Source organism: Poecilia reticulata, chromosome 15 (genome assembly GCF_904066995.2).
Source record: "Poecilia reticulata chromosome 15, P_reticulata-male-v2, whole genome shotgun sequence".
In the NCBI taxonomy this organism is placed as follows: Eukaryota; Metazoa; Chordata; class Actinopteri; order Cyprinodontiformes; family Poeciliidae; genus Poecilia; species Poecilia reticulata.
The window spans coordinates 29,369,374-29,391,382 of record NC_088844.1 but is presented as its reverse complement, the minus strand read 5'-3'; the positions used below and the strand labels follow the sequence as shown (position 1 = coordinate 29,391,382).

At 37.1% G+C, this 22,009-nt stretch overlaps 2 protein-coding genes across 3 annotated transcripts; one reads left to right on the top strand and one right to left on the bottom strand.

Annotated features, from left to right (window-relative positions):
* The first annotated feature begins 2,413 nt into the window (after nt 1–2,413).
* LOC145555114 (uncharacterized) lies at nt 2,414–14,116 on the top strand. 2 transcript variants are annotated; one of them, XM_081616486.1, is made up of 11 exons: nt 2,414–2,500; nt 3,105–3,176; nt 3,348–3,437; nt 4,075–4,146; nt 4,318–4,407; nt 5,043–5,114; nt 5,287–5,376; nt 6,016–6,121; nt 11,766–11,975; nt 12,049–12,096; nt 12,895–14,116. In XM_081616486.1, exons 1-11 carry the CDS (start codon nt 2,438–2,440, stop codon nt 13,137–13,139), a joined length of 1,158 nt encoding a protein of 385 aa, XP_081472612.1. In that variant the 5' UTR covers nt 2,414–2,437; the 3' UTR covers nt 13,140–14,116. The 2 variants fall into 2 exon arrangements, with proteins under 2 accessions (XP_081472612.1, XP_081472611.1); XM_081616485.1 differs by lacking the exons at nt 11,766–11,975; nt 12,049–12,096; nt 12,895–14,116 and adding exons at nt 6,516–6,574; nt 6,656–8,296.
* Nucleotides 14,117–15,494: 1,378 nt separating this feature from the next.
* LOC145555131 (mas-related G-protein coupled receptor member X2-like) lies at nt 15,495–18,822 on the bottom strand. Its single transcript, XM_081616513.1, has 4 exons — nt 18,777–18,822; nt 17,923–18,170; nt 17,442–17,632; nt 15,495–17,349 (listed from the first exon to the last, which is right to left on the bottom strand). The coding sequence occupies exons 2-4, from the start codon at nt 18,154–18,156 to the stop codon at nt 16,827–16,829; spliced, it is 948 nt and encodes a 315-aa protein (XP_081472639.1). The 5' UTR covers nt 18,157–18,170; nt 18,777–18,822; the 3' UTR covers nt 15,495–16,826.
* Nucleotides 18,823–22,009: the final 3,187 nt, after the last annotated feature.

The window sequence follows — 22,009 nt, the reverse complement described above, 5'->3', positions numbered from 1 at the left end:
AGTGTATAACACAGCGCTGCCTGATTTCAAGCGGCGGTGTGTATGAATTGCACTTTTACACACATTTTCCATACACTACGCGCGCTTTTAGCCGGTCATCATCTGATTGGCTGAAAAAAACTTGTGGGCGTGTCTGATTACTAAACAGTCCCAGACGCCAGGTTTTTAAAAATTAAATCCCCATTTGAAGCCGCAGCTCTCAATATGGACATGTTGGTGGAATAACTCTGCACAGGTAAGCATAAATTGTAAATTAAAAATACATTTTGCCTAGATAAAGTTATTTGCAAGTAAATAACTGCAAATGTAAGAGATTTTGAGCAAAATGAATTATTTTAGATTTTAATTTAGGTGACATGAAAGCTAACCAACATATTTTGGATATTTACATCAAGTAACTTAGATATGTATACTTTTATGACTGAAAAGACCTACCTGAAGCGGTATAGTTTTTATTCAGAGTGTTTTAAAGTAAGAGACTAGCTTGACTAGGAGAGCTAGCTTCGTAGTTAGACGAAACGTGTTTGACAAGTTGACGATGTTTGGAGTAGATGGTATCTGTGTGGTACCATACCCCAAACAGGTACCACTTAGCTTTTAGTGGTAAAAACTGGGTGATAGACTAAGGTTTTCATCACTATATTTAACGATATTGGCAAATTGCTTGCTTTATGTTAGCTAACTGCTAGTGACATTCTGCTTGTTAAGCTCGTTAAGCTTGATTGCCATCGGTCCTGCTGAAGAGCAAGCAGGAAATTAATAAGAAGTAAACCCACAGGTTTCTGTGAAACTTGTTAATCTTTTAGAAAAGCACTAATTGTTGTTTGAATAAATGGATGCAATAGGGCAGGTGCACCGATGGCTTTAAAGCTGTGTACTGTAATCACTTCGCTGACTTCAGCAACTTAAATGCTGAAAGTATAAACCAGGAGTCCTCAAATTCAGGCAAACATAGTCGTTCTTCAATTTTTAAATGTGTATTTGTACCTTAATTAGCTGAATAACCTCACATGCAGCCAAATTCTCCAGATTTCTGACATTATTTGATTTAGGTGTGTTGAGGCAGAGATGCAGGACTGACTAAAAGATGAATAGGACTTAACAAAATTCATTTGTGCAAAAAAAACAGCCTTTTTCCTTAAATTATGGCTCAAGTATTCTTGTAAGGCTGTACTACTGGCTGAACCTCAATATATTGAACACTGATCATTGTATGAACTATTTGTAGATGGTAAAGCACTTTTTTAAATCAGTGATTAAATAAATTATAGTGTTGGTGTTTTATCTGAGGTATGTGTCTTGCATGTATAACATGTTTCCATAGTGATAATTTAATTTTTAGCTTTAAAGCTTGTAGGAATTATAAAGAAGCCTGTAATTCCTTATTTGACTGTTATAACTTTTCATACATGCCAGTAAAACATGCAGAGGCGAAGACGCATAAAACCGAAGGAAGATGCCAAATATTATATTGATACCAAAACGGACAAAGTGGGGCTTGACGTCAAGTACATCAATGCCTTTAAATACCCAATGCCTGGGTATTTTTGGGGGGTGGTTTAATTACAGTCAATCATTTATACATTGTTTACTCTTTCTACTATTATTTTTGCTTTCTTCATTAGGCCGTGGTATTTTGCCACAACCTCTTTTCAGAAAGGAGACTTTCTGTGTGAGTATCGAGGTGAACTGATAAGTAAAGAGGAATGTGAGAGGAGACAGAAAATTTACCATGACAACCTTAAAGTTTTCTTGTTTGAATTCTACTTTAATGGAAAACTCTGGTGGTGAGTATGTTTGTATCAGAAGTCTAATTAGAATGGCATATATGTAAATGAATATGTTTATATTTAAAATGCAATGTTATATATTTGCAGTGTTGATGCAGCAAAAGAAGATGGCTCTCTTGGAAGGCTTATAAACGATGACAATATCAGCCCAAATACCAAAATGAAGTATCTGACTGTGCAACAGAAGCCACATTTGTGTTTATTTGCAACTCGAGATATCAATCAGGGAGAAGAGATTACGTACAATTATGGGGACTCAGACTGGCCATGGCGACTCAAGGTACTAAAAAAATCAAAATTTATGAATCTTAAGATTATGTTCATTAAGAAATGCGCTAATAATGATGATTTAAACCTGAACCTCCTTTGTTTTACCTTTCTTTTCACAAGAATAGATGGCTGACTGTACAAGACGTTGCAGTGCAAATTAACCAGTTACCCACAAATGTATAATAAATAATTACTTTTATTTTGACTTTACCAAACATTTTGGCTGGATTTAAAACTAGTTACCTTTCATGGGTGTTTACTGTCATAGGGCACCATCACTTAATTGAGGATATCTCCATAAATAAGTCAAAGGGAATATGGTGTTGACTTTTATTTATTTTCTGTTTCAGGTCAGAGCTGAAAATGACCAGGATCAGATGACAACCAGTGTCCCAAACGAGACAGATTCAGTCCTGGATTCACTTCCCAACAATTCAGAGGTATTTTATGATTAAAGTGTAGCTAAATGATGTCAGTCAGCCAACCTGTTCTACTTAAGTGTGTCTGTGTGTGGACCTGAATGCCATGTGGTTTATAAAGACATTGGTTTGTAAGGACAGTCTCATGTCATGGTTTTCAGTTTGTAAGCTCAGTGTGTGTATGTGTGTGTTTCATGGTCCACTGCCCCAATGTGATACAGGAGGACCATATTGTATATGGGGACCTGGCGTTATTTAATTGATTAAAAACATTTGTTTTGGTTCTTGTGAGGTTGTTAATATTGGTTTGACCTCTGATAAATATTGACTTGGCATCTCAGAAAATATTGGGAGAGTAAAGATTTTAATTTTTTTAAAAGTTAAAGAAAATGCATTAACTTTTTGGTGAAAATCTTTTGAATTTCACAACAGAATCAGACTTCAGTTTGTCAATACTTATGAAATTGTAGTATTTTGACTATCTGTTAAAGTTTGCCATCATTCATCTTTTACGCTGTTTCCAGAATTCGAAACAATTAAGTCAACCATAAGACTATTGTTCTCTGCTAAGTCACAGAAAATCTTCTGAGGAAAAAAAAAAGACAATCCTTTTTCTTTTTCACAGGAGTTGGAGAAAGAAACGTCTCAAAGTCCTGACTGTACTCATTCAACTTCTACAACTGACAACACAGAACAGGTACAGAAGTTGGGTTTTTATTTTGACTTTACCAAACATTTTGGCTGGATTTAAAACTAGTTACCTTTCATGGGTGTTTACTGTCTTAGGGCACCATCACTTAATTGAGGATATGTCTGTAAATAAGTCAAAGGGAATATAGTGCTGAGTTGTATTTATTTTCTGTTTCAGATCAGAGCTGAAAATGACCAGGATCAGAAGACAACCAGTGTCCCAAATGAGACAGATTCAGTCCTGGATTCACTTCCCAACAACTCAGAGGTATTTTATGATTAAGGTGTAGCTAAATGATGTCAGTCAGCCAACCTGTTCTACTTAAGTGTGTCTGTGTGTGGACCTGAATGCCATGTGGTTTATGAAGACATTGGTTTGTAAGGACAGTCTCATGTCATGGTTTTCAGTTTGTAAGCTCAGTGTGGTAAGCTCAGTGTGTGTATGTGTGTGTTTCATGGTCAACTGCCCCAATGTGATACAGAAGGACCATATTGTATATGGGGACCTGGCGTTATTGAATTGATAAAAAACATTTGTTTTGGTTCTTGTGAGATTGTTAATATTGGTTTGACCTTAGATAAATGTTGAGTTGGCATCCCAGAACCTATTGGGAGAATAAAGATTTAAATTTCTTAAAAGTTAAAGAAAATACATTACATTTTGGTGAAATTTACTTTTAATTTAACCACAGAATCAGACTTCAATTTGGTCAGTGCTGCTGAAATTATAACATTTTGAATATTTGTTAAAGTTTGCTATCATTCTACTTGTTTCTTAAGAGTTCGTCTGTCAAGCTGCTTCCAGAATTCAAAACGCTTTGGTCAAACATCAAACTATTGTTTCTGCAACATCGCACAAATTCTTCTGTGGGAAAAAAATAATCATTCTTTCTTCTTTTTCACAGGAGTTGGAGAAAGAAACATCTCAAAGTCCTGACTGTACTCATTCAACTTCTACAACTGACAACACAGAACAGGTACAGAAGTTGGGCTTTTATTTTGACTTTACCAAACATTTTGGCTGGATTTAAAACTAGTTACCTTTCATGGGTGTTTGCTGTCATAGGGCACCATCACTTAATTGAGGATATCTCCGTAAATAAGTCAAAGGGAATATGGTGTTGACTTTTATTTATTTTCTGTTTCAGGTGAGAGCTGAAAATGACCAGGATCAGATGACAACCAGTGTCCCAAACGAGACAGATTCAGTCCTGGATTCACTCCCAATCAATTCAGAGGTATTTTATGATTAAAGTGTAGCTAAATGATGTCAGTCAGCCAACCTGTTCTACTTAAGTGTGTCTGTGTGTGGACCTGAATGCCATGTGGTTTATAAAGACATTGGTTTGTAAGGACAGTCTCTTGTCATGGTTTTCAGTTTGTAAGCTCAGTGTGGTAAGCTCAGTGTGTGTATGTGTGTGTTTCATGGTCAACTGCCCCAATGTGATACAGGAGGACCATATTGTATATGGGGACCTGGCGTTATTGAATTGATAAAAACATTTGTTTTGGTTCTTGTGAGGTTGTTAATATTGGTTTGTCCTCTGATATATGTTGACTTGGCATCTCAGAAAATATTGGGAGAATAAAGATTTAAATTTCTTAATAGTTAAAGAAAATACATTACATTTTGGTGAAATTTACTTTAATTTAACCACAGAATCAGACTTCAATTTGGTCAGTGCTGCTGAAATTATAACATTTTGAATATTTGTTAAAGTTTGCTATCATTCTACTTGTTTCTTAAGAGTTTTTCTGTCAAGCTGCTTCCAGAATTCAAAACGCTTTGGTCAAACATCAAACTATTGTTTCTACAACATCGCAGAAATTCTTCTGTGGGGAAAAAATAATCATTCTTCCTTCTTTTTCACAGGAGTTGGAGAAAGAAATGTCTCAAAGTCCTGACTGTACTCATTCAACTTTTACAACTGACAACACAGAACAGGTACAGAATTTGTTTTTTTTATTTTGACTTTACCAAACATTTTGGCTGGGTTTAAAACTAGTTACCTTTCATGGGTGTTTGCTGTCATAGGGCACCATCACTTAATTGAGGATATCTTCGTAAATAAGTCAAAGGGAATATGGTGTTGACCTTTATTTATTTTCTGTTTCAGGTGAGAGCTGAAAATGACCCGGATCAGATGACAACCAGTGTCCCAAACGAGACAGATTCAGTCCTGGATTCACTTCCCAACAATTCAGAGGTATTTTATGATTAAAGTGTAGCTAAATGATGTCAGTTCAGCCAATCTGTTCTACTTAAGTGTGTGTGTGTGTGTGTGTGTGTGTGTGTGTGTGTGTGTGTGTGTGTGTGTGTGTGTGTGTGTGTGTGTGTGTGTGGACCTGAATGTCATGTGGTTTATAATGACATTGGTTTGTAAGGACAGTCTTATGTCATGGTTTTTAGGTGGCAAGTTCAGTGTGTGTATGTGTGTGTTTCATGGTCAACTGCCCCAATGTGATACAGGAGGACCATATTGTATATGGGGACCTGGCGTTATTGAATTGATAAAAATATTTATTTTAGTTCCTGTGAGGTTGTTAATATTGGTTTGACCTCTGACAAATGTTGACTTGACATCCCAGAATATATTAGAATACAATTTTAAATGTTGTCATACTTAGAAAAAAAATATATATAAAGATTTTGTCTTCTCTGCGTCTTTACCACATAATATTTTTAATTTAACAATTTAAAAGTTTGCAGGAAAAGTTATTTTTTATGATTTGCACCCTCTTTAAATATGTTCTCATTCATTACCCAATATTGAATATACTTTAAATAAATATCCCTAACTCTTATATATATATGTATATGTGTGTGTTTAATCTTTTCCTTGTAGTGTCAAAAACATCACCTGATGTGCACAACATTATCTTCTTTGGAGAAGTGTATTCAGTGTTTTGGTCCTTGTTCTTCATTCAAGTGGGTTGGCTACCAGTGTAAAGGTAATATATTTAGTTAATTTGTATTTGAATTAAAAAGTGCTGCAAATAGGATCTATGTCTTTGTTGAACTGTCGACCATGAACAAATTTCATGGTTGACACTCACTTCAGCATTTTCAGAAGTGAGTATATAGATTTAAATACAATGAAATGTACATCATCATGGTGACTTTCAAAGCAGTGGAAGATTTCAAAGTACCTTAAAATCTTTACCCTTAATATTTTTTTAAAACGGAACATAAAATTTTACCCAAAAAGTTCAATTTTGCACATTTTAAAAAAATAATTGTTAATCCATATTTACCTTTGTGATCTTAAAATAAGGTGTAATGGCTTATTTGAGATTTTGATTTTTTTTGTCTTGTTTGTTTTTTTACATTTAAATTTCTTCACAGGTTGTTCAAAAGTCTGGCATTCATATTGCCTTAAACAAATTACAAATGACAGAACCCAGGTGAATGTCCACATAAGTTTTTTTTTAGCTTTGCCTTGTAAGTCTCAATTATAACATAAATTATATTTCCCACAATTTCAGGCAAAAGAACTTTTTAAATATTCCATGGCTCACTCCTCATCAGATGACGACAACAACACATCACCTTCCAAACAATGTGAAATGTCAGATGATGACCATGAGTCTGATATGGACTACATACCAAATTCAGAATCTGCAGAAACTGATGAAGACTCAGATATTAGCATCCCCTTTCAGCCCATCAAGTCTAAAGTTGGACAAATTCAAGGAAACCCAACAATACCAGATCTCGCTTCATTCTTGCCAGACTCAAGTTCTGTGGTTGAACCTAGCACATCAAATATCTGGCCTCCATTTCACACAGATGATATGGGTGATGACACACTTGAAACATTCAGCCCAGTCAAGTCTACAAAAGACTCAAACAAAAAACCAAAAAGTCAAAAGGAGCCTCACAAACAGGAATCCTCACAGCATATTATGGGTGTTAAGAACTTCTGCTTTGTATGTGGTAGACCACAGAGCAAAATTTCACGCCATTTAAAAACCCACAAGACACATGCTGAAATTGCTTATGTTTTTCCCTTCCGGAAGACTCAAAAGAACGCAAAGTTCTTCTAGAGAAAATGAGAAACAAGGGGAACTTCAAACATAACTCTGAGGTTTTACAAAGTGGGAAAGGATCATTGAAAGTAAAGAGAAAGCCAAAAGCGAAAGCAAAGACTGGAACATTTATACATTGTATGTACTGCCAAGGTATGTATATTCGAAAGGAACTATGGAGACATGTCCGAAGATGCCCCTGTAAGCCACAAAATGAAGATTTGAACCCAGGACCTGGAAGAACCAAAGTACTGGGTTTTGCTATGGCTCAAGAGTCTGCATTCTGTCAGGAGATTTCAAGTGGGGTTTGGAAGCTCCTCGGTCCCATGAAGCAGGATGATGTAGCCACAGTTGTGAGAAATGACCTGACCATTATTCAGTTGGCCCAGTCTCTCTACAACAGACATGGACAAGACCCTACCAAGTATGAGTACATTCGACAGAAGCTCCGTGAAATTGGACGTCTGTTAATATGTCTACGGTCTGAATTCTCTGTACATAACTTGGAGGAAGCTGTGAAACCTGCTAACTTCCAAAGAGTTGTCCAGGCAGTAAAGATTGTCTGTGGTTTTGATGAAGAAAAGCATTCATACCAAACACCAAGTCTTGCACTAAAACTAGGACATACACTACACAAAATCAGTGACATTATCCACTGCCGAGCGCTCATGGCAGAAGATGAAGAACTGATTAAGTCAACAGACGCTTTCAAAAAGCTGTATACATCCAAGTGGTCTGAGTTAGTGTCACATACTGCCTTGAACACTTTGAGTCATGACAAATATAATAAGCCATTAACCTTACCATTCACAGAAGATGTTCAGAGTCTTCATAGGTATCTTAAGAAATCTGGAGAAAATGCATTTTCTAACTTGAAAGATGAGGTCAGTCCCCAGAATTATGCAGAACTTGCAAAAGTTACTCTTGCACAGGTCATTGTGTTCAATCGAAGACGAGCTGGAGAAGTCTCAAAGATGCATCTCAGAGGTTTCCAGCAGAGGGATGACTCCAAGCTCCATGAAGATGTTGCTGCTGGGCTGTCCAAGGTTGAAAAAAAGCTCTGTAGCTACTTCAGTCGTGTTGAAATAATTGGAAAAAGAGGTCGAAAAGTTGCGGTTCTCCTTTCTCCAGATGTGGTGGATGCTCTGACTCTGCTGGTCAGCAAAAGAGAGCAATGTGGTGTTTGCTCCACAAACATCTTTCTTTTTGCCCGACCAAGATCTCAAAGTCACTACAGGGGCCAAGACTGTTTGCGTGTTTATGGAAGCCAATGTGGGGCGAAGCATCCCGAGTTCCTAAGGTCCACACAACTCAGGAAGCATGTTGCCACATTGTCACAAGTCCTCAACCTCAAAAATAACGAAATTGACCAGGTGGCTGACTTCCTGGGGCATGATATTCGTGTCCACAGGGAATTTTATCGCTTACCTGTGCCAACAACACAACTGGCAAAGATTTCTAAGCTCCTTTTGTCCATGGAGAAAGGACAAATATGCACCCTGCAAGGGAAATCCCTTGATGACATTGAAATCGAAGGTTATTGCTTAAATTCTTTTTTTTGTGATCTTTTTGCCATTAGTAGAACTTGTCTGACATTACCAATATTTGTAAAATTGATGGATGTAAATAAATTATTATTATTAGAAAATATTACAATAGTGATTCTCTAGGTTAGAACATATTACTAAATACAAAACGCGTTTTAAGCCTAATTTTGGTAGTGCTTAGATATAATTTTATGTATGGCATTTGTAGACCGGCCGCGCTTAATGTCAGCTGGTAACTAAAGGTTCTCGGACAACAAGGAGGGAGACAGTAACACAGCACCAAGGGAGGAGAGGTCAATTAGTTAGGTTTTTGTTTTATTCCCCAACAAAATAAAAATGCTCCGTTTTCTTCTTGTAAAAATCCCAATAAAAAATGTACTAAAAGGTTCCGATCAGAGCCAACTAAAATTGTCCAAGAGGGTCCACGTCCACAACATCCGGTTAGGACGGCAAATCCTGCGCTCCTCATGATTCCGCCCCGCTGGCGTCCTGTTGGGACAAAAGCACCTGGCCAGGAGAGCGATCGCTAAACAGCGGAAGTCTTATCTGTCCCAGCAAGGGTCATCAGCGGATAATCAGTGGAAACGTTACTTACCGACCAGGGCAGAGTTCCCCCTCTGCCCACTGTCGGCTCTACACCTCGTTCCCACTGACTGCATCTCCGCTGTCAACTCGTTCGGGGTCGCAGTCCTCCGTCACGACCCTTCTTAGATTCTTCTTGCTTTTCTTCCTTCCCTTACTCCTTCTTGCCCTTTCTTCCTTCTTCTTGCTCTTTCTTCCTTCTTCTTGCTCTTTCTTCCTTCTTCTCCAACGTGAAGTCCTCTGCCTTTTAAAAAACACACTGCCAGCGTCTTGCAGGTTCCAGGTACGCTACCTATGGGCACGCCCACCTCGCACAGGTGACTGGCATCAGCTATTAGTTCTCGGAGTCCACAGTGAATAAAAACATGCAGCGAAAAAACACTCAATAAAATCCACACTTAAAAAGTAAAAACAAATTTCTACTGTGTGACATCTCCCCATATTTTAACTGTGCCAGTCCCTGGCACACTATTCAAAGTCTATACCGTACAGGGGGCTGGCCAAAGTTCGACCTTGTTGAGCGCCGCAGGTCAGGTAATCCATCCTGCAGAGCTGGAACATTAGGAACAACACAATAAAATGGCGGTTCAACCAGGGTCTGCACCTCCTGGTCGTCTTCTGGAGCAGGAGAGTGGTTAACCGTTGCAGGGGTAATGCACAACTTCAATGCGTTCCGATGAAGGACCTTTTCCCTCCCTCCCTTTTCTGGATATACCCTATAAACCACACCTGTGTCACCCACACGTTCCAATACAACATGTGGTTCAGGACTCCAACCTGGATGGAGCTTTCCCTGGCCCTGTCTGTCCCAGTCTTTTACCCACACCCTTTCCCTTGGGACTAACGGCAGGGCTTGAGCCTTTTTGTCATAAACCCTTTTATTTTGGGTGGCTGCACTATTCTTGTTCTGCCTTGCCCTTTCATAGGCAAAAGAACTTTTGATGATGATCCCTAACCCACCCCTTCAGGTCATGACAGAGGGACTCTGGGTCAACACCCAGGTTCACATCCACTAGCTGTCTCAGATGCCTCCCAAACATTAAATAGGATGGTGCGTAACCTGTAGCACCATGGACAGTGTTATTGCATGCCTGTAGCAGCTCTGGGAGGAACTCCGGCCACCTCCGCTGCCTCTCAGCCCCGAGTGCACGAAGCATATGCAACAGAGTCCGATTCAACCGCTCGACCCCACCATCCCCAGCAGGGCAGCCAAATGTTTGGATCACATGAGCCCATAGGGCATATACTGCAGTCTGTGCAGTTTGATCCTTTGTGGGCACCGGCCACGCATAGTGGGTGAAAAGATCTGTCATGACCAAAATGGCTGTTGCAACAGAGGTTTAACTTCACTTACAACATCTTCCACAAGATCTCTCATTTGAAGTTTTAACATCCTCCATAATCTCTTTTTTTTTTAAGTTTTCCTTTCCAATCTCCATAGGAGACATCAAAGTCTGAACCCCTATACTTTGGTACCCAAGGAGCACCAGGATACACCGGCATCATCATTTTTTTTTCTTTGTTAAATTTACACCTTAGGTGCTGAACACTGTTCCCGAGCTTGTTATCCTGCCAACAACAACGCCAAATTATGTAGACCGGCCGCGCTTAACGTCAGCTGGTAACTATAGGTTCTCGGATAACAAGGAGGGAGACAGTAACACAGCACCAAGGGAGGAGAGGTCAATTAGTTAGGTTTTTGTTTTATTCCCCAACAAAATAAAAATGCTCCGTTTTCTTCTTGTAAAAATCACAATAAAAAATGTACTAAAAGGTTCCGATCAGAGCCAACTAAAATTGTCCAAGAGGGTCCACGTCCACAACATCCGGTTAGGACGGCAAATCCTGCGCTCCTCATGATTCCGCCCCGCTGGCGTCCTGTTGGGACAAAAGCACCTGGCCAGGAGAGCGATCGCTAAACAGCGGAAGTCTTATCTGTCCCAGCAAGGGTCATCAGCGGATAATCAGTGGAAACGTTACTTACCGACCAGGGCAGAGTTCCCCCTCTGCCCACTGTCGGCTCTACACGTCGTTCCCACTGACTGCATCTCCGCTGTCAACTCGTTCGGGGTCGCAGTCCTCCGTCACGACCCTTCTTAGATTCTTCTTGCTTTTCTTCCTTCCCTTACTCCTTCTTGCCCTTTCTTCCTTCTTCTTGCTCTTTCTTCCTTCTTCTTGCTCTTTCTTCCTTCTTCTCCAACGTGAAGTCCTCTGCCTTTTAAAACACACTGCCAGCGTCTTGCAGGTTCCAGGTACGCTACCTATGGGCACGCCCACCTCGCACAGGTGACTGGCATCAGCTATTAGTTCTCGGAGTCCACAGTGAATAAAAACATGCAGCGAAAAAACACTCAATAAAATCCACACTTAAAAAGTAAAAACAAATTTCTACTGTGTGACACATTCACTTTAGAAAGTATTCTAATAATGACTTTCAGATGAAATAGAACTAAGTGAGGATGAAGAAAAGGAGGATTTAAGTGACTCGGATGGTAGCGATTCTGTGGAACCCGAGGAATCTGTGGAACCCGAGGAACCTGTGGAACCCGAGGCACCTGTGGAACCCGAGGAACCTGTGGAACCTGAGGAACCTGTGAAACCTGAGGAACTTGTGGAACCTGAGCAAAGCAAGAATATGGATGATTTGTGTATGTTACTTGAATCCAAAGATGCTATTACTTTTTGTCTACCCATTTTTTTAACTTCTGTTGTATGTCTTAGTGGGAGCAGTGTCATCGACAGCAGAGAAAACTGTCCCTCCTGTTGAAGGCAAGTCAAGTTTCCTATTAATGCTGTGTTTTGATCCCAACTCCTAGCTACATTTAGTTAAAGCATGATTCTATTGAGCTGACCATATTAACTAGTTCATGCTTAAAGGCCATGCAGTCCAGATGACCTGGAACTATATGCCATTTGCTTGAGACATGTGCCAACCTAGTGAAGAGTGTTATGACCGGCTCTTTGAGCCATAATAAAAGATAGGGAGACATGGAGTTCAACAATAAATAAGCTATTTATTGAGCACAAGCAAAGAATAAAGCTAAACTGAAGCAACTTGTTTTTGTCCACATGTCTCCCTTTGGAAGATTCCTTTTGTTTCTGCTTGGACATTTCTTATTGTCTTTCTTCTCCACTCAATTTCCAGTAATTTCACATTTTTGAAGCTTGGTATTCCAAATTTCTGTTCACTTTTTCAGTTAGTCGATTGTAGACAAACTTACAAACATGCTTGCCCAGCAGCCATCTTGATGCAACTGGCCACTAATAAGGCTCTCCATACATAGCTTATAACCCCTCTATGCTCTCTATCCATTATAATGTGGTTAAGGTTATTACAAATTTGGAGTGCCATTTTCATAGATAGCAATCATGTCACTTATTACTTTTCATTGTCTGGTTTCATTTGGCTGTAGTTTGTTCTCACAAACTACAGCTAAACTACTTTCATGATTGGACAATATTTTTTCTAAACTTTGTAGTAAGGTTGTTATCCTGTGTAAAGGTAGCATGTTTTTATTTTATATTTTAATAAACTGCTTTTCTCTTTACGTTTTTTTTTTTCTTCAGAGACCTCCTCTGGCGCACCCAGAAGACAACCAAAAAACCCTTGGTCAAGTGCTGAGGTTTCTGCTGTTATGAGGCATTTTAAAGCTCACATAGGTAAAGGAAAACTTGCCACTAAAAATGAGTGCAATCACTGCAAGTTGGTTGAAGATCCTGTGCTGGCTCAAAGAACAGCACAAAATATCAGGGACTTTGTGAGAAACCGTGGAATAACTGCTAAAAGGCAGACACAAAAGAAAAAGCTCTAGATTTTATGTGAAGTAATCATTTATTCAAAAGGGTTCTGTTTTGTTCATGCTACTAAAACAGATTTTTTTGTTGCCTATCAAATAATATTATCTGTAAAGTCCCGTGACATAGAGGCTGTTTTCATGTAGTCGTGTTAATAGGCAGAAAAGCTCTTTTTCTAATGGTGAGACATTTTTTTGTTGTCCAGCATAAAGAAATATTGGAAAAAGTGGCAGAATTTTAATTTAACATTGTTTTACTTATTTATTTATATTCAGAATACTTGGTAACACTCTGCACCCTAATTTTACTTTTCTGTATGTTTTGTTGCAGCACTTAAATTTTTAAATTTTTTTATTTTCCTTTGGTCATTTCAATTTCAGGCGTACTTTTATTTTTTAAAGAAAAATAAGTGAATTATTTGGTCATATTTACCTAATAAAATTATGTTCTGTTAATGCTGTATGCTGTCAGGTTGTGTGTTTATGCTAATCAGCAGGTTTTTAAATATGACGTAGTTGTCCCTTTAAAGTCCTCACATTACTTTGTTTTGTTCTCATAAACCACAATTTGCTGATGTCCATATAACCCACCATGGTGTCAGATTGCTGAAACAAAGGCTGTGTAGCTGCTATCTGAAACCTAAAGTGAGCTAAATTTTTTTCAGATTTTTTGCAGTGTTTTAAGCCATCTCTCGTTGCTCTAGCTACTTGGGAAAGGGTAGTCCATCTAAACCACCACCGGGCCTGTTTGGCGAAAAAGGCAGGCTAAACCACATATACCTGTATAGGTGTGTGTGGGTGTGTGTGTGTGCGTGTGTGTGTGCGTGTGTGTGTGTGTGCGTGTGTGTGTGTGTGCGTGCGTGTGCGTGTGTGTGTGTGTGTGTGTGTGCGTGTGTGCGTGTGTGTGTGTGTGTGTGTGTGTGTGTGTGTGTGTGTGTGTGCGTGTGTGTGTGTGTGTGTGCGTGTGCGTGTGTGTGTGTGTGCGTGTGTGAGTGTGTGTGTGTGCGCAGCAGCGTCCCAGGTTCATTCCTGTCTGCACAACCCCCAGATATTTATTTCAGGTGAAAGTTCAGGTGAGAGTCTTACTTTGTCTCCATTCAACCTTAAGAAATACGACGATTATCAGTTATGTATAAAAATATATAATCTTTAATGACGCAGTGTGAAATACAAACTCTTTTTGGAACAGAAGCTCAGTTAATAAAGCAGTCAGTCACTGGGCTCCACTCAGCAGATCTTCAGGCTGACTCAGAGTTAAAGAATAGCTCTGCTCTTATTTATGCCTCACTCTGCACAGGCTAAGGGGCGTCTGCCTGCTCTTATCTGTTACCAATGACTCTGTGTGACTGGAACTGGTCTCATGTGTTGGTTAGGGTTGTGTAAGAGTGCAGCAGTGTGCGTGTAAGCAGATAAAATCAATAGAGAAAGGATACAAAGTCATACTTCCATGACAATCCCCCTTGTGAGGTGGCCAACACCGCCTCACCCTCATCACTCAGTGTGCTGCACATGGATCCTAAGCTAAAATATGGTGGGCAGTTCTTTCTGGATCTTTCTAGTTCTGCCCCTCCTGCAGAACTTCATGTCTCCAGTAACGGCCCACGTCCCTCAGTCTGAAACTCCATCTGAGTTTCACATAAAACATACTAAAACTAATGTGCCACTAAGTTTGAAGTGATTAAACATTGTAAAAATATGGCCAGTAAGAATAGAATCTCCATGGCAACCATTCAGATGTGTAAGACACCTGGTTTACTGAGCACTGCCTTTAAATCACAGCTCCTCACAGACCATCCCTGCACCACGGTGCCCACATCCAGCTCCTTCAGACTAGCCAGCAGCAATTAGCAATCACCTGGTGGAACTGCACATCTGCTGAGCTAATCATACCAGCTAATTCTCAGCTAATTTCCTGAAGGAAGAATGTTGGGAAGGTCAGGAGTTAGACCCAGTTTCAATGAGATAAATTATGAATCCAAATTTATTTAAGTCATATTTGAGATATCCAGCATTTTTATAGTAAGTAAAAAGTAAAATAGTAACTTGAATTTGCCATCAAATGGAACCGTATGCCTGGAAAATAAATTTTGAATATGCTGCTTAAGCTGGTAAGACAGAGTCATTATTAACAATAAAGTCTAAAAAATATTATCCCTGCAGACCCCACACATCCTGAACACTAACTGCTTGGATCTTTACCCTTAGGTCAGTTTTATGTCTTTTACAACTACTTTTTTGTTTCATGAAATGGTAAAAAAAAATTAAAATAAAAATAGAACACAAGATTGATACCAAAGGTTTTTTATTGATTTATTTTCATACTCATTTTCATGATTCACATTATATAATATTATATCATAAATAATAATGATATTCAATGTTTAATACATACAAAGCCAACAAGACAAATAATTTGTTGGGGAGAAGAAAGAAAGAACAAATGTTTCTTCCATGTTTGTTTAATCAGAAAACAATATTAAGTTAATTTGGAAGAAGCTGACAGAGAGACTGAGAGTGAAAATGTCTGAAAAGAAAAAAACAGTACATCTATGTGAAAGGTCACATTGTGATCTGTGAGTGTTTCAGCTTTGGTCTTAACTTCCATTTAAGTTTTAAACATTTCTTTGTTATGTAAATATGTTTTAAATGTTACACAATGTTCAGCTAATTTCTCTCTATTATAATTACTAAGGTGTTTCCATCTCATTTCATGCCTTTAGGTTTATGTTTATCTCTCGTGTTCTGTTCTCGGTTTATTTTAGTTTTTCCTCTCAGATCAATATTAATATTTTTCTCCTTAGTTTGGAGTTTTTTTCATGTCAATCTGAATTCTCTACGTCTATTAAATATTCCCATCTTCTCCCATTTTTCCCTCCACAGCTTTTCCAAATCTTATCTTACCTGCATCACATGTCATTCCCAAATCTTTCCTTTATATAAAATCTCCCAGGATGTCACTACTCTTCCTTTAATCCCCCTTTAAGTCTCATTGTTGCTCACTAATAAAAATGTTTTTGGACTTTATCTAAAATTATTTTCTGTGTGAAATAAAGTTTCACAAACTTTAAAATCAACCTGTTATGCAGTCATTCATTCTGTGTTGCCTACTGAAATTAAAACAATTTTTCAGTATGAGATCTGTGAGTTTTTTGTATTTTTCTTATTTACAATTTCATCTTTATACAAGTTTTTTATGTTCTCAAAGCTATTTTGTGTTTAATCGTAGCAGTTACTTCCATCACACTAAAAACTCTACAGAAATAAACACAATTATGGTAAAAACAAGAACAAAAAAGCATAAATGAACAATTTGTCCTGTAAATATGTTTTGTAAAAACTTTCACATGTTCTAAAGTATAAAAGGTTTACATAAATTATAATTCCTAAATAGAGACCCAGTGCCACAGTCATGGTAAAATATATGTTGATAGTTTTTAAACAATTGTTTTCCTAAAAACAAGGTTTTTCTATAAAAGAAAAAGTATTTTAGACAAATGTTAAACATGTTTTGACTAATAAACTATTTACATCATTCTAAAGATCCATAGTTGATTTGATAATGAAAAAAAAATTATATGCAAGCTGGTAAAAATATTAGATGCTTTATTGATTATGTACAGAATTTAATATCTATGTCTTTAGTCTTAATTTTACCTTTCAGGAATTATTCTCTGCTTCTCTCTGCTCCTGAGAAGCCGACCAGCATCATGTTGTTACTGTGATGCCGTTTGTCTGCTGGTTCCCACTGTTAGTCTTTCTGCAGCAACACAGGAGGGCCAGCAGTTTGTCAAGGAGCCACTTCTTCATGAGAATGTATAGAAGCAAATCTGTCAGAGGATTTATCTGCATTAAAGTGCAGGACACATTGAGGAAGTTTATGAATGTGGTAAAGTCTAAATCCCACAACAACCCGAATCCCATCATCAAAAACTCTAAAATAATATGTGGTAAGAATGTCAGTATGTAAGCAATCAACACCAAAGTTAAAACAGCTATAATTTGTCGTCTTTCTTCAGGTGGGACATTATGGGATGCAGACAGGGCTTTAATACTGCACACAAGGAAGAATATTAACAGGGGCAGGGGAAGAACCTGGAGGGATCCCAGCAAGTTTCCATTATTTAAACTAATAAAAACAGAAAGGATCCAGCTCACAACACTGACTGATGCAGAAACTTTGACTTTTCGCTGGAATCTGTACCAAAAAGGCCAGGCAATCAGCAGATACCTGTAAATCATAAGAACAATTATAGAACAAAGGAAGTTTCAGTAATACAAAGAGAAACGTTGGTAAAAAAGCTAAACAAAAAACTAATTTACCTTTCCATGCCAATGAAGGTCATGAAGAAAACACTGGCCATCACACCACAGTAGTAGACATAATAGATGACTAAATTATGTATGAAACCGTCATTTATATTTGCCACTTTCACAATCATACAGAAAATCTGAATGATGTCTGAAATGAGCAGGTTGATGATGAAAACTGGAACCACACGCTCACTTCGGATCTGCAGAAAACGAGGGTTAAATTAAAATAAAGTAATAATAAGAATAAAAAACAGCAAAACAGCTAACAAAAATGTTCCTGTTCAGTTAAGAAATTTGCTTTACAAATGCTGAATTTTTAGAAATTTTGCTTTTGTCAAATTTTTGTTTTGATTTAAAAAATTGAAACTTTTCTTTGTTAACATAACAGTCCAGGCTAAAGTCCTTCTAAAGTCAGACAAAAGCAAAGATTAAGCATATTCAGTCTGAAGTAGCTAAAAAAATAATATTTTGTTTTATTTCTGTAACACACCTGAGAGTAGAGACAGTAGATGGCCAGCGGTGCTAAAAGACCCCAGATGGAGATGAATATTATGGAAAACAGTGTCGTATTTCCACCATAACGCCAGCAGAAATCATCTGGATATGGATATGGATATGGAGAGTTGGTGCTATTTGGGAATGTGTTGTTGTAAGAGTTATTGTGGTTAAAGCTGTTATTGCTGTTATTATAGTTTGGGATGAAAGACGTTGCATTATAATCCATCTTCACAACAGAACCTGCCAAGGAGAGTCGGTATTAATAATGAAGCAGAAGATTTAAACAAGATTCAATAATTCACTTTTAGTCATTTTACAATTATTAAAATAAACTTAAACATTTAGAAAAAAAACTATGTGATAGACATTTTACTAAGACCCTTAAAAAGAGAAATACAGTTTTGGTGGGGCGTTATGTTTTTAAGTAAATATTAATTTAAATGCATTTTTTTTATAACTGACATATAAAACGTAAAATCCAGCAACATAAGTGCATGACACCAATATACCAAAGTACACAGTAATCAAATTTAAAAGAAATTCATCCAGTAAATTATGATACTAACCAAGTAAATAAGTGTAAAGGACAGAAAACAACTAGAACGTGTGGAAGTTAAAATCCTTCTAACATCTGTGCATCTTATCAATTTGCCTTTTGGCTAACAGAAAGTCTCTAATTAGAAATATTTTAGTTTCTTCTGATAAATGTTCATGCACCAAATATATCTAAACTCTGCTATAAACAGATTTATCTTCATTACATGTTAAAATTAAAAGTGCTAAATCATTATTTTCAGTCATTTAGAAGAATATTACATGCATAGAAGTAAATTTAAAATTTTGTACCCAAAAGATGGATGATGAAACCTCAGTGAGTTCTTCAGAGCTGCATCAGAACTTGTGCTCTCTGCTGTCTTGAAGTAAATTTATAGTGAAGTAAGACATGCAAATATTTTCTGAATGATAAACAGAGATGTTATCTGGACACACCTGCTGTGTTTCTGTCCCAAATAGACACAACATGTGTTACTTGTTTTAGTGGAACCAGTAACACGACTTTCTTTATCCTCCCTTCCTGAATGTATTCTTGTATTTGGTAATGAAATTAAAATTGATCACTGGTAAGAGTAGATCACCTTCCACAGGTAAGAGTTACTGATGAACTAATGAGGTTTAATATCTACACAATGTAGTTGTGATAAATTCACACATGCATCAGAAAATATTAAAATAATACTATTTTTATCTGAGTTTTCCTTCTTTTCATTTGCAGGATCCACATGCAAAACATTTTCCTTTGAAATAATATTCATGTTCAGTTCATGGGAATTCTTTGCTGTCAGTCCAGCAGATTAAATGATTTACATAAGAACAATACATTTATTTTGAGGAACAAAGGAAGTTGGTTTCAGGCAAAACTGATCATATCATCATAACACAATTCCATGTAAACTGAAGACTGACAGCGGCATTGTGCTTTATAATAAGCTTCATCATGTAAATAATTTCAGTTTAAACAAAGAACAGCTTGTAAGTCTAAGAATGAGAAATAAACATTTCTGGTTCCACATTTCTTTTGGACTGGACATGTAAACAAATGCAGACGAGTCCATGAAGACAAAACGACACAGAAACATGGTGCCATGAAGTTTCTCTAATTAATAAATCCATATGAAGCTTCAGAGACTTTTAGTCACTTTCAACGGTAATTTGTCTGATCAGGTGTCATTTTTAAATGTTCATGCAAACAACAGTTTAAAGTTGTTTGCTTTCAATTTCAATTCAAAGTGAAAAGACCCATTAAGACCAAAACACACAGGATCAGCTGATCCAACAGAACATCCGGTCCTTAGAGGGACCAAAGTCCAGCTGTACTACAGTGAACCCCCTTGTTTAGGGTCAGAGGTCATGGTTAGGTATGGTGTTATCAGGTTTTGGTTGGGTTAGGGTCAGTACTACACCTGCTGTGGTCGGGGTTAAATGTCGCATAAATACATTTACAAAAATGAATTCAAGTCAATACATTTTTGATAGTAAATACAATTAGGTGGGTAGAAATGTGTGTTTAGGGGTTTGTAACAACTCAGACTAAATTACACACATAGACTCTATTTCGTAATCATAACCATAAACCAACTGGGCACAAAGTATTTCAGGATCTTGTATTAAAATATAATAGGCTGAGCAGCACACATGCAGAAATGTAAAAATCACGTCTGTTTTTCCTTCCACTTCACATTTATGCCACATATTGTGTTGGTCTAACAGGATAAATTTCAGGAAAACTCACTGAAGTTTAGTTTGAAATTGGGATGTGACAAAAAAAAAGAAAATATTGTGTTATATGAAAACCTTTGCCAGGTTTAGTGTTTCACATTTAATTTTGTTTGATGTTTATTTACCTGAACTAATCAAAGCTCAAATTTGGTATAATTGAAAGTTTTTACCAAATTTTATTCCAGCATTTAAATGTCAACTTTGTTTATAGTATAAAAAAATACAAAGATGTATATCTGCTCTTGTTTCCATGTTCATGAGTACGACTCGCCTTCATGGTTTTATCGGGTTCCATGCAAAATGTTGTGGTTTTAAAATTCAAATTTGATTTCTGAATAGTCTGTTGTGTTGAGACAGCAGAATAACAATGGACATTAGAAAAATACATTTTAACTGGAGGAACAAAGAACAAAAGTTGCTTCAGGTAAAACTGATTAAATCTGTGGCACCAATGAAGCTTCAGTTCTGGTTCTGAGCTTCATTTCTGGTTCTGAGCCTCATTTCTGTGTTTTATCAGGTATTTCAGTTTAAACAGAGTCTGACTTTAAAGAGAAATCAAAACCCTAACACTCTTGTCGCTCTTCCCGTACCTTTTAGGGAAAGTTGTGTAAATAAAAGCAGAAAACGCAGAAACATAAAAATGACAGAAACTTTATTGACAAAGTGCTGCTTTCAAACTCGGCCTTCATCATATTCCTGAATATCCACATCAAGACTCAAACAGGTTTTCCTGTTTTCAACCTTTTTGTAATAAATAAAACACACAGTAAGAAATAAACTCCCACACACACCAACCAGTTCATGTTAAATCCTTCATGTCCATCTATGCTTCCAATAAGCAGGTATTTAATGTTTCTCTACAATATGTGAGCCTTTGGTGCCATTTTTAAGGCTTCTGCTGTTTTTCCATGTTTACTAATTAATGAGAATTAATTTATTATCTGCTGCACTATGACGTCACAGAATGATGTCACCGCTCATCCAGCGCCCCCTGGTGGTCAGACAGTCATCTCCTGATGTTTTATTCCTCATGAACGACAGATACGCTGATCTGAGAGGAGTTTTACAAATTAACACTTTCTGAGGAAAATTAGTTTTTGGTTTTTTGGTTTCATGAATTTAAAATACACAAAACTTGGTCTTGAAAATGTTATATTTTGTCATAATTGGTGATTCACTACAGTACAAGTACCTTAACATAATTGTGGTGTTAATAATATTATTAATAATGATAATAATTTACAGTGTTTCTTGTTAAGAATGAGCCTAGTTTTACTTTTTTTTTTAATCACAATTTTTCACTATTGTTTTAATATTACAACTAAAAAATAAGCTGGTATAATTTGTATTTTAGCCTGTAGGTTATGTATCGGTTCCACTGAACATCGTTACAGAAATATAAAATAAAACCGAGTAAAAACTCGGTTTTATTTTAAAAACTCGGTTTTATGACCGGCAGGTGTTTTCTCACCTGCCGGTCAGGTGAGAAAACACTTCACACTGATTTCCTGTCAGTTTAGATCTGTCTCTTTTTTGGAGTCGACATTCAGATAAACTCATCACTAATATGACCAAACACAACTTTTCTGAATCTTTTAAATAATTGACAGTAGCAAATAATACAGCATTTAAAAGTATAGTAAATGTCTTCAGGGTAAAAAATAATTAGCTTACATCTGAAAAGGTTTGTACAAAATAAAAATTTTACTTTAATTCAAAAACCTAAATTATTCTCAAACAACAGAAACATCAATTGTAAATTTATTTAGGTATCAAAATGCTTTCAAAGACCAACTGGAAGT

Bases quoted from the DNA above. Each gene is read 5' to 3' on its own strand.
- LOC145555131 (XM_081616513.1), bottom strand. From the start codon at position 18,156: ATGGATTATAATGCAACGTCTTTCATCCCAAACTATAATAACAGCAAT. The intron at 17,633-17,922 runs GTGTGTTACAGA...CGTTTTCTGCAG, and splicing joins TCTACTGTCTCTACTCTCAG to ATCCGAAGTGAGCGTGTGGT. The intron at 17,350-17,441 runs GTAAATTAGTTT...TATGATTTACAG, and splicing joins ACCTTCATTGGCATGGAAAG to GTATCTGCTGATTGCCTGGC.
- LOC145555114 (XM_081616485.1), top strand. From the start codon at position 2,438: ATGACAACCAGTGTCCCAAACGAGACAGATTCAGTCCTGGATTCACTT. The intron at 4,408-5,042 runs GTATTTTATGAT...TCTTTTTCACAG, and splicing joins CACTCCCAATCAATTCAGAG to GAGTTGGAGAAAGAAATGTC. The intron at 5,377-6,015 runs GTATTTTATGAT...TTTTCCTTGTAG, and splicing joins CACTTCCCAACAATTCAGAG to TGTCAAAAACATCACCTGAT.